The 12,049-nt window shown below is 63.7% G+C and overlaps 1 protein-coding gene across 6 annotated transcripts in view; it reads right to left on the reverse strand.

Annotated features, from left to right (window-relative positions):
* The window catches only part of LOC102936782 (receptor-type tyrosine-protein phosphatase kappa), a 94,376-nt gene that overhangs the window by 36,717 nt on the left and 45,610 nt on the right, over nucleotides 1-12,049 (reverse strand). For 3 of the 6 annotated variants that reach the window (XM_037902598.2, XM_043547032.1, XM_037902600.2), the window contains 6 exons: nucleotides 5,768-5,956; nucleotides 4,847-5,062; nucleotides 2,868-3,173; nucleotides 2,061-2,158; nucleotides 1,159-1,351; nucleotides 595-706 (listed from right to left, as the gene is read on the reverse strand). In XM_037902598.2, the coding sequence (XP_037758526.2) occupies nucleotides 595-706; nucleotides 1,159-1,351; nucleotides 2,061-2,158; nucleotides 2,868-3,173; nucleotides 4,847-5,062; nucleotides 5,768-5,956 (1,114 nt within the window). Of the gene's footprint in view, nucleotides 1-594; nucleotides 707-1,158; nucleotides 1,352-2,060; nucleotides 2,159-2,867; nucleotides 3,174-4,846; nucleotides 5,063-5,767; nucleotides 5,957-9,904; nucleotides 10,088-12,049 lie in introns of those variants that run through there. The other 3 variants (XM_037902599.2, XM_043547033.1, XM_037902601.2) reach the window with 3 other exon arrangements.

Below are 12,049 nucleotides of genomic sequence, written 5' to 3' on the forward strand. Positions count from 1 at the left end.
GACAGGCTGCTCACAAAGAGGAGACTTCCCCAGAGTCCTGCCTGGCTTCGTAGGGAGCAGTTCCAGAGCTTCGCCTGGGGATGCCGTGACAAGGGGTGACAGGGGAAACGCAGGGTGATTGTCAGGGAAAATTCCTGCCGCAGGCTGGTCCAGGTTGGGGAACCCTCTGGGAATGGGGGAGGCCATCGCTGGGTGTTTACACCAGACTGGACAAAGCCATGGAGAACAAACCTCCCCAGCCCATCCCCCTACTGCTAGTCACCCCACCCACGGGGGCTGGTCTGAGGTTTAGGTGAAAGCTCCTTGGGGAAGGGGCCTGGGCGTCCCGTTCCCTCTACGAAGTGCTCAGCACCCCTTTGGGCGCTATAAGACACACACATACTAATAATGACCAGCAACACTTCCGGACACCGTCCAGCCATGTGGCCGCAGCCAGGCGCTGCTGGCGCCCAGGCCGGGGTGGTCTAAGCGCCCCCCTGGGCGTGGTGACGTGCTGTGTGTGGCTGAGGCCTCTGGCTGCGAAGACCTCTCGCTGATTCCAGGGGCGGGTTTCCTGCGGGTAGGAGCAATACTCCCTGCCTGAGCTGCGTGTACCTGATGGGTCCATGGAGCCCAGGGAGGGGCTGCAGTGGGAGCAGAGCCGTCCCGCTCGACGGGGAGATGCTGTAGACGCTCAGGGCGGTGACGCTGGCGGGGATGGCCGGCTCTGCAGGGATTAACCGACAGGCAAAGCGTCAGCGGGCAGCATCGCATGCTGTCTGGGGAGACAGGAAGGGCCCATCTGACAGCCAGAAGCACAGAACTGCCCTGGAGTCAACGGCGGGTCTCAGTCTGCACCACCCATTTTGGGGGTGCTGCCAGGCATGGCTCAGGAACACTGCCAGGCTGTCTGGGCATAAACACCCCTGCTCCTGCCCATGCTGTGCCTGCCCTGGGGGTAAGGGAGTGCCCAGCATGGAGGGGTGCACCATGCGGGCCCAGCCTGTAACGCCGCACCCTGCTCAGCTGGGCACGCTGGGCCTGTGCTCTCCCTGGGACACAGCGCCATGGGAGAGGAGAGGGGCCGGGAGCCACGCCAGAGAGCTCAGGGAGTTGCTTTTGGTCCGTGCCCTGGTCCTCGGCCCCCTCAGACTCATCCTAGAGCAGGGAGGCCCCTACCAGAGATGTTGGTTTCAAAGTCCCAGCGCGACTCCTGCCCAAGGCCGGCAGCCGTCAGGCCCTGGATTGTCACCGTGTAGTTGGTCCCGTGTCTCCAGGGGTGCAGCAGGTACTTGGTGACCGACTGATTCACTCGCAGCTTCTCGACCTCGAGGAAACTGCTGTTGTACTCTCTCCTGGCCGTGATGTTCAGCTACAGAAAGGAACGCGGCTCTGGAGAGGAGCGGTTCTGACCCCCAGCCCCACCTGACAATGGGCACAAGCCCCACGCTGCAGGGAATTGTCTGAGCAGGGACTTCACCCTCCTTCTCTCCCTCCCCCCCCAGCATGGCAGAGCTGCCCAGCAACACCGGGAGTTTCTTCTTCCTCTGCGGCAGCCAGCACGGCCACCTGGGCAGCAAGACGGGCATTGCTCAGGTAGGGGGAATGCCCAGGGCCGCTCCCCCTCACAGGGGTCCCCCATTTGTCAGTGTCCCCCGGGGAAGTGCTGGGGCATGGAGCTGCATGCTGTGCCAGGCAGGGGACGGGCGAGAGCCCGCAGCACAGGGGCACGGAGCTGCATGTTGCACTCGCAGGATCTGGGTCAGAGCCCGCAGCACAGGAGCACGCAGCAAGATGTATGCAATGCTGGAGACAGGAGGGATTGGGTAGTTTTAAACTCCCAACTGGCCATAAAGGGGGAAAGCTCAGGGAGGGCCATGGAGCAGCTGGAGAGTGGGGCGAGGTGCCCCTCGCTCTGGGGCAGGGCTCGGTGCTGCGGGAAGGGCAGCAGAGATGGATAATGACACCTGGACGATGCCCCCTGAATCTCTCTCCCTCTCTCGCTGTCCCTGCCCACTCAGACCGTGCCCCGGGCTGAGACACCCTCCAGAGGCATCCCAGCGAGTCGCTTGCCCCGCTACCTGGTACCCGACGATCGCCCCTTTGCAGGGCGGCAGCTGCTTCCACCTGAAGGTTTTGGTGCTGGGATCCAGCGGCTCAATCTTGGGTTGGTCTGGGGCTGAAAGCGAAGGAATCCCAGCTCACTGACCGGGCCCAAGGATGAGGCACCGTGTGCAGAGCACTGTGGGGTCGGGGGGCTCCCGGCACAGGGATCACCGTTCTGGGTGGTCCCTGCTGCAGGAGGGCGAGGGCCAGGCCCTGCCACCTCTCCTGGGCAATGCTGGCTGGCTGGGCATGAGGAGCTGGCAGCGTCCTACAGCTCCTCCCTGACAGCCCCTGGCAGCAGAGACACAGAGCTCCTGCCCCTGCTCTGGCTGCACGAGGGGCTCAGACACCACGGTGAGGGGCGTGGTACCGGGACTGGACTGGATGGACGGACTGCTGGGAAGGTGGGCAGCCGACCAGCTGGGCTAGGGCAGCTAGTGGCTCCTCTCCCAACCGTCCCACTCCTGGGCCTTCAGAGCCCCGAACACGCCGTGGGATCCCCCCGCACCGAGCCTCAGGTTCCAGGCTCCCCAGGACAGCCCTGTGGGGTGAGATGGGGAGGGAGATGTGGTTGGGGGACTCTGTTTGCTGTAATAAGCCCCACACCCCTTTCTCCTGAGCCCCCCCTTCAACCTCCAGGCAGGGCCCCGATCACCAGCTAAGCCTGCTCAGTTGCTCGGACAGGCGGGTTGAGTTGCAGAGCGACAGGGGCCCGTCTGCCCCCACGCTCAGCAGCGAGCCCAGGATTCACAGCCACGGGGTGACTCCCCCACCTCCCCTACCTGTTTCACTCGTGTGGACCTGCTGGCTATAAAGGACGGTTGCTGGGTAGCCCCCAGAGATGGTGACTCTGTAGGAGGTGAAGGGGTGCAGGGAGCTGCACGTTACTGTTCCTTCCAGTCCCTGTAATGGCTGCTCGCTGGTGGTGTGCTGTGGTCTCCAGCAGGGGCCTGACAGGGGTCCATCCATCAAGCATTGGGCCCGTATCTTCCAGCTGCCCTGGCAGGATTCGGGGGGTTCACAAGTCCAGTGCAGTTTGATGGTGGCGGGTGAAATCTCCAGGGCCCCTGGGATGATCCGGGGGGTCACTAGAGAATAAGCACCAGCATGAGGGTTACTTTCCTGCCCCTTCCGCACGCACAGAGCTCTGCAAAGGCATTCCAGTCAAATAGCCCCTGCTCCCCACCCACAGCGGGGTGAGAGGCCAAACCCACCAACGTCTGAGCTCCTCGGGTGGAAGGCACCACAGAGGACACAGGATTACCATCAGTATCGCCTAACTGAGCCCCGGGGGGTTCTGATCCAAGCCTGATTTCCTTTTCTTCCAGGCAACCTCACCCCCTTTGCAAACACTCCTGGTGCTCCCGTCGCAACCTCCGTCGCTCGGCAGCCGAGCAGGACACAGCCCGTTGAGGGAGCGGGAGTCTGGAGCTCCCTGCCCCAGGGCACATGCAGGCTGCAGTGGGACAGGGACGCAGCCCATGGAGACTACAGGCCTTGCGCCAGGCGGTCCCGAGCGGCAGCAGAGTGCATGCTGGGATTGTCAGACCTGCTGACCGGACACGCAAAGTCCAGTTACTGCGGGTGGGGGCGGCAGGGAGGTGCTGAGTCACCACCCGCGCCAGCCCCTCCTCAGCCGGGGCTGCCTCCTACCTGCGTCGGGCGCTGCAGCTCCCAGCGGTGGCTCCGCAGGCGAGTCCCTCCCCACCCGGGCAGGGGAGACAGGGGAACAGCAGCGAGCGAACGGGGGCTGGGTCTTGGGGGGAAGGGGCAGAGCGGGGGTGGTTCCAGCACTCCTGCTGGAGTGTGCGGTTTTTAAATATTACCCGAGAGGCCACTCACAGTGGCTTGAGGGGCTGTTGAAAACAGGGGGTGCTGCTGGGCTCCCAGGGCGCGGCTCCCTGTCAGAGGGGCCGGACATGCCCTGGGGCAGGGCTGGTTTATGGCCCAGGCACTGCAGGTGCGTGCCTAAGGCCCTGTCACGGATGACGACAATCCCAACGCTCGTTAAAACACTGCTTCTAGCCCGGTGGGCTGCAAAGAACTTGAAAAGTGCCCTGAGTGTGAGTGATGCGGTGATGTCTGCCTGAGTCTGCAGACAGCCTTGATCTGGGGGGACTGTAGCTGGGCGCACCGGGTGGAACGAGGAGAGCTTAGACTGAACAGCAGGAGAAATGTTTGGGAGTAGACCTGTCCCTCCTGCTCCAGGGCGTGAGCCAACCTCTGACTGGGGGGTGGGGACTCTCCCTGGGGCAGGTGACCCCATCGCTCCCTCCTGGGGGGTTCCTATGTCTCTGTCTGAAGCCACTAGTTTGGATGGACAGCTCCGGTCCAGCCTGGCGCTGCCAGTTTCTGTGACAGACGTCCTGACAGGGACACCCCCGCCCCCCAGGAGTGGCATCCTCTCTGGGGGTGTGGAGGGAGCAGTTAACACTGGGCCGCTCAGAACGCTGGGGAACTCCCTGTTGGGAACAATCCTACCCTGGCCGGCGGATGGGCTGGCTGGGCCCAAGGGGGCTTTGCTGGCTTCAAGTGCTACAAGTCTTTAAAAAATACCCTTAAAGCCCCCCCCCCCGCGCCCCCCAGTGTGGCTTGGCCTCGTGGGCTCCTCTCGCAGGCACTGACCCTGACCTCAGGCCTTCCCCGCTCCCCTGCTCTGGGTGCGCCCAGACGGTTCTCAGTTACCCCACGCCCCAGCTGGGTTTCCAGCCGCGCGAGCAGGGAGCTGGCCAGGGCCGAGAGCCGCTGTGTCCTCACTTACCCGGACAGGTAACGTTCCCTGGGGTAGGGCGCCATGTGCCCCGGTCCCACCTAGCCCAGTAACTCCAGGTCTGACCCCATCTCACACATCTGATCACAGAGGGCGAAGGCTGGGACCCCCAAGGGCAGCTCAGCGTCATCTCTTCATTCAGGCCATAAAACGGCTGGTCTGGCACAAACCGGAGTCTGGGGTCCCACTGGGGCTGGGGGCATTTCTCTGCCAGAGGAAAGGGGTGTGGTGTTAGTGAGGGCTGGGGCAGCCCGGCTGGGAGACGTCTGACGCTGGGGGATAATCACCCCGGGACGGGCTGGCGCCCCCTCGCCTGGGCCATTTAGAACGAGGGCCGGAGCACGAGGCCTGGCCTGTGGAGCCCTGCGGGGGTGGGGGTCTAACCGGGCTTTCCCGGCTCTCACTGGTCCGACCCATGGGCTCACTTGCCCCCTCTGTGGGGCAGGGCCGTGAACGAACGAACTCAGCCGCTTGTGGAAGCACCAGGGGTCTGAACACAGTGGAAGAGCCCGGCAGGGACGGGGCTGCCCCAGGCAACTCATGGTGGGGGCGGTGAGGGCACGATTCAGCCACAAGGCTCCTTTGGGAAGGTTTATGTCCTTGGGGCATCGCCCTCTGCCCAGCCTGGGGCTTCTCCTGCCTCAGGCACACGCCCCCCGCAGGGCGCGACCAGGGCCCGAGGGGTCAGGCAGGGCAAACGCCCACCCCGATGGTTGGGGTCCTGAGATGGGAACTGGCCCCTGGGTGCTGCTCTCCTGACAGCGGGGTAATGTCACGAGAGCAGAGACCTCCACCCCATCCAGCTCCCTGAGCTCCATGGGCCTCGCACCTGCGCAGAGCCTCGCAGGGGACCTCAGGTCCTGGGCTCGAATCCCCTCAGCCCATCCTGCAGCCCGTCTGTGCAGAACTCACCCACACAGCTCACATGGCTCGTGTCCCACTCCACGCGCCCAGCCGTCTCCGTACACTGCATCCAAGCCGGGGGCCCCTCGTACTGCTCCGGGCGACAGGTCACCCAAAGCCTCTCGCCAACGACAAACTCTGTCTGTGCGGAGGCAGCAGAGACCGACGGGGGCCAGTTTCCTGCCGTCGTACAAACCCCTGGAGGGAAAGAAATGTCCAGTCTCCGCAAATCCCAACCTCATGACGACTGCGTCCTCCCCTCCCAGCAGAGCGACCCGGACTGCGCCCCACCCTGGGAGGGGGGCACCCAGTGCTGATACCGCTCCCGCCCCATAGTGTTGTGAGAGGGGCTGTCAGCCCATCTGCCCAGGCCGGTCCCCACCCCCGTCACCTGAGGGATGCTGACACCTGTTGGCCAGTGCCCCATATCCCACCGCGTCTCCTTCCCCCATTAGCCAATGTCCCTCCCCCACACCCCAGACCACGAACACCCCCAATACACCCCAATACGCCCGTCTGGGTCCCCGCGCTGCACACATCACTATGGCAACTGAGCTCCTGCCCCAGTGTCCCCATAGCAGCTTAGTGTCTCCTGAGCCGCCCACCTGCCCCTGGCACCCAGCCCCGGCACACCTGCCTGGGCAAGATCTGCTCCCTCAGAGGCAAAGGCCACCTCTGTCCCCCAGACAGATCCCAGCCCCCCGAGCACCCCTCCCCACAGCCCTCTGCCCGCTCCTGGGAGCTGCTCCCCGAGAACCCTCCCCCTTGAGCAGCCCCTCACTTGGGCCGAGGAGCTGGGGTCACGGTCACACCAGGGCTGAATTCAGATTCTCCACTCTCTGAACCCTGCCCCGGAGCATCTCGGCCTCATCTCCCACGTCCCTCCGGGCCCAGCCTCTCGGTGCTTTGCCTCTGCCTCCTTTGCCCGAGCCTGCCATGCTCTCACCTGGGCCCACAGAGCCCGGCTGGGTCTGGCCACTCTCCCTGCCTCCCTCCGCCGCCAGTGACCCCGGATCCTGCGCTCACACCCCGCTGGGTCTGGGCCCTCACCTCCCTCCTCTGCCAGTGACCCCGGATCCTGCGCTCAGACCCCGCTGGGTCTGGACCCTCCCCTCCTCCCTCCTCCGCCAGTGACCCCGGATCCTGCGCTCACACCCCGCTGGGTCTGGACCCTCCCCTCCTCCCTCCTCCGCCAGTGACCCCGGATCCTGCGCTCACACCCCGCTGGGTCTGGGCCCTCCCCTCCCTCCCCCCTCCGCCAGTGACCCCGGATCCTGCGCTCACACCCCGCTGGGTCTGGGCCCTCCCCTCCCTCCCCCCTCCGCCAGTGACCCCGGATCCTGCGCTCACACCCCGCTGGGTCTGGACCCTCACCCTCCTCCCTCCTCCGCCAGTGACCCCGGATCCTGCGCTCACACCCCGCTGGGTCTGGGCCCTCCCCTCCTCCCTCCTCCGCCAGTGACCCCGGATCCTGCGCTCACACCCCGCTGGGTCTGGGCCCTCCCCTCCCTCCCCCCTCCGCCAGTGACCCCGGATCCTGCGCTCACACCCCGCTGGGTCTGGACCCTCCCCTCCTCCCTCCTCCGCCAGTGACCCCGGATCCTGCGCTCACACCCCGCTGGGTCTGGGCCCTCCCCTCCTCCCTCCTCCGCCAGTGACCCCGGATCCTGCGCTCACACCCCGCTGGGTCTGGACCCTCCCTGCCTCCCTCCTCCGCCAGTGACCCCGGATCCTGCGCTCACACCCCGCTGGGTCTGGGCCCTCCCCTCCCTCCCTCCTCTGCCAGTGACCCCGGATCCTGCGCTCACACCCCGCTGGGTCTGGACCCTCACCCTCCTCCCTCCTCCGCCAGTGACCCCGGATCCTGTGCTCACACCCCGCTGGGTCTGGGCCCTCCCCTCCTCCCTCCTCCGCCAGTGACCCCGGATCCTGCGCTCACACCCTGCTGGGTCTGGGCCCTCACCCTCCTCCCTCCTCCGCCAGTGACCCCGGATCCTGTGCTCACACCCCGCTGGGTCTGGACCCTCCCCTCCCTCCCTCCTCCGCCAGTGACCCCGGATCCTGCGCTCACACCCCGCTGGGTCTGGACCCTCATCCTCCTCCCTCCTCCGCCAGTGACCCCGGATCCTGCGCTCACACCCCGCTGGGTCTGGGCCCTCCCCTCCCTCCCTCCTCCGCCAGTGACCCCGGATCCTGCGCTCAGACCCCGCTGGGTCTGGACCCTCACCCTCCTCCCTCCTTCGCCAGTGACCCCGGATCCTGCGCTCACACCTCGCTGGGTCTGGACCCTCCCCTCCCTCCCTCCTCCGCCAGTGACCCCGGATCCTGCGCTCACACCCCGCTGGGTCTGGGCCCTCACCCTCCTCCCTCCTCCGCCAGTGACCCCGGATCCTGCGCTCACACCCCACTGGGTCTGGACCCTCCCCTCCTCCCTCCTCCGCCAGTGACCCCAGATCCTGCGCTCAGACCTCGCTGGGTCTGGACCCTCCCCTCCCTCCCTCCTCCGCCAGTGACCCCGGATCCTGCGCTCACACCCCGCTGGGTCTGGGCCCTCCCCTCCCTCCCTCCTCCGCCAGTGCCCCGGATCCTGTGCTCACACCCCGCTGGGTCTGGACCCTCCCTGCCTCCCTCCTCCGCCAGTGACCCCGGATCCTGCGCTCACACCCCGCTGGGTCTGGACCCTCATCCTCCTCCCTCCTCCGCCAGTGACCCCGGATCCTGCGCTCACACCCCGCTGGGTCTGGACCCTCCCCTCCTCCCTCCTCCGCCAGTGACCCCGGATCCTGCGCTCACACCCCGCTGGGTCTGGACCCTCCCCTCCCTCCCTCCGCCGCCAGTGACCCCGGATCCTGCGCTCACACCTCGCTGGGTCTGGGCCCTCACCCTCCTCCCTCCTCCGCCAGTGACCCCGGATCCTGCGTCACACCCCGCTGGGTCTGGACCCTCCCCTCCTCCCTCCTCCGCCAGTGACCCCGGATCCTGCACTCACACCCCGCTGGGTCTGGGCCCTCACCCTCCTCCCTCCTCCGCCAGTGACCCCGGATCCTGCGCTCACACCCCGCTGGGTCTGGGCCCTCACCTCCCTCCTCCGCCAGTGACCCCGGATCCTGCGCTCACACCTCGCTGGGTCTGGACCCTCATCCTCCTCCCTCGTCCGCCAGTGACCCCGGATCCTGCGCTCAGACCTCACTGGGTCTGGCCCTTGGTTTACACCACAGGGGGTGTTCGCAGAGGGAGCCTCATATCAGGCTGCCAGGTCCAGAGACAAGGGGTCACCTGTCACTAGGTGTGACGAAGCGGGACTCTCCTTAATGTTTCCTCTGAATAGTGTGGGGGTGCCTCAGTTTCCCCTAGGCAGTTCTTAAGTATCTGGGGGGTGGGATAAGGGTGTATGATCGTTGCAGAGCCCTAGAGGGCAGGGGTGTGCAGGGGTCTGGACACAGAGAATGGCCGACACCCTGTTTCCTGGCCACTGATGGCCTGGGCCCTTCCCCCCTGCAAGGTGAGAGCTAAAGGGTTGGAGAACAAAGGAATCCGGTGACCTCCTGGCCCGGGAAAGGGACAAAGCCCAGAGGAGGAGGGGCTGGAGAGAGTCAGTCTGGGGCTGGCTGGAGACAAGGAGTGAAGGGCAGACGGGGTTGTCTGGCTCACTGCCCTCCAAAATGGACCCAGCTGAGGGGTCCTGTTCTCTGCACCGACAAGCTCTGTTTTAGACCATGTTCCTGTCGTCTAATAAACCCTCTGTTTTACTGGCTGGCTGAGAGTCCCGTCTGACTGCGGAGTTGGGGTGCAGGAGCCTGGGCGGACTCGCTGTGGGAAGCGCACGGAGGGGCAGAGGATGCTGAATGCTCCGAGGTCAGATCCAGGAAGGTGGACCCGGGTGAGCTGTGTGTCCTGCAGACAGGCTGCTCCCCGAGAGGAGACTTCCCCAGAGTCCTGCCTGGCTTTGTAGGGAGCAGTTCCAGAGCATCGCCCGGGGACTCCGGGACACTAGGACACAGGCTGAGACGCCAACATGGACTCCAGGGGCTAGTGCCGGGACAGCGGCAGGGGGGCGCGAAGGCCGGTCACTCGGGAGCTGTGAGGTGCTAGAGGGTGGGACGCCGGAGCCCTCTGATCGCGGTGACTCCAGGGGCTCACACTCACCAGTGCAGGCGGCAATCCCACTCCAGACACTCTGGTTCCACCGTCTAGTGCATCTGATCACAGGCTGTGAGGGCCGGTACCCCGCAGGGCAGCTCCATTTCACCAAGTCCCCTTGGCTGTAAAACTGCTGCTCAAGTGCGAACTGGACCCTGGTGTCCCAGGTTTCTGGAGCTTTACACTTTTCTGTTCACAGGAGTAAGACGATGGGGGTGAGGGGTCTGAGACACGGTTTGAACAGAGGTCTCTTGGGGCACCTTGGCTGAGCCATGTGCGCTGTTACCACGCCACAGGCTGCCAGCTGTCACGTCCGCAGGGCTCTGGGCCCTGGGCTGGGCCGGCTGGTCTCCGACAGATTTCACACCCATGGGCTGTTATTATCCTGACTAGTGCATTCATCACCCACCCCAGGATTCAACGCCCCGCGCTCGGCTGGGGACCGCAGTGTGTGGGGGAGGCTGGCGGGCTCCCACTGTGTCGTCGTCAGCCCTGAGACACAACTTCCCTGCTTGGCAGAGAGAATACTTCATGGCCTGGCTGTGCATTAACTTTGAATGTGGATCCAGCTCATGATCTAACCTCACACTGGAGGTCCGGGGGGCGGAGGACTGGGAGGAAGGAAGGGAGTTAGACAAATAATAACAGAGTTAATATTTCTCTCATTCTGTACTCTGTTTGCAGTGCTGCTGTAGCCGTGTTGGTCCCAGGAGATTAGAGAGACAAGGTGGGTGAGGTAATCTCTCTTACTGGCCCAATAAAAGGACCTCAACCACCTGGTCTCTATCATTCTATCGAGCTTCCACCCCCAGGATCCCAGGCTCTACCCCACCTACACACAGGGACCACTTCAGCCAGCAGCCAAGTGCAGCTACCCTGGGAGGAGCAGGGTGGGGCCTCTTCTTGGCAACAGCCCCTAGGACCTAGTGTCACAGCGTGAGGGGAGTCAGGACCCTGCACCCCCACTTCCTGTGATTCACCGTGACTCTCAGCCAGCCAGTAGAACAGAAGGTTTATTGGAGACGACAGGAACACAGTTCAAACCAGAGCTTGCAGGCATAAATAGGATCCCTTAGTCAGGCCCTTCTGGGGGGCAGGGAGATTAGACCCCAGCCTTGGGGCTCCCTCCGCTTCCCCAGCCAACTCCCCAAAACTAGAAAGCCCTCCAGCCGTCTCCCCCAACCTTCCCCCAGCTCCTCCTCCAGCCTTTGTCCAGTTTCCCGGGCAAAAGGTGTCACCTCGCCCCAACTCCCCTCCTGGCTCAGGTTACAGGCTCAGGTTTCTTCCCTCAAGGGAAGCCTCCCATCCCCAATGAAACTCCCCTGCCACATCCCCAGGTCAAATCTGCCCCACTCCCTGCTGCGTCACACCTAGGACCTCAGCATGATTCACCCTGGGGTAACTAAGGAACTGGCTGAAGCGGTCTCCGAACCCTTAGCAATTATCTCACAGAGCTCCAGGAGGATGGGGTCAGTGTGTTCTTGTTCTCCTTGGGGAATATTTTTGTACCATCCTTGATCCTGGAATGTTCTGGTACCACACTTCTGGAACGTGTCTATGTGAATGCGCTGTGCCGAGCACGTCTTAGGAATGTGCGTTTCTGCAAGATCAGCCCTGTTCTTGCCGCAGTCTGTGAACTTGCTCGCAGGCAGAGCCTGGCGTTTGCTCACAGCCCGACTTTTGCCAACTTTGCTTTGTATCAGCAAAGCTTGGCCACTACTTTAGCTCCGGCCTCATACCAGGCCTCTGATACAAAGGCTTGTCTCTTAGGCTCTCTTCCTACAACAGCTGGGGGAAGCAGTAGACTTGATAGATCTTGGACTTAGTAAGGCTTTGATACAGTCCCACCTGACAGTCTCATATGTAAACTAGGGGAACGTGGTCTACGTGAAGTTATTATATGGTGGGTGCAGAACAGGTGGGAAGAGCATACTCAAAGAGGAGTTATCAATGGTTCACTGTCAAACTGGGAAGCTGTATCTAGTGGGGTCCCGTGGGGTCAGTCCTGGGTCTGGTACTACTCAATATTTTCATCAGTGACGTGGATAATGGAGTGGAAAATACGTTTATAAAGTTTGTAAATGACACCAGGCCGGGAGGGGTTGGAAGCCCTTGGAGGAGAGGATTAGAGTTCAAAACAATGCTGACACA

This window comes from Chelonia mydas, chromosome 5 (genome assembly GCF_015237465.2).
Source record: "Chelonia mydas isolate rCheMyd1 chromosome 5, rCheMyd1.pri.v2, whole genome shotgun sequence".
Lineage (NCBI taxonomy): Eukaryota > Metazoa > Chordata > Testudines > Cheloniidae > Chelonia > Chelonia mydas.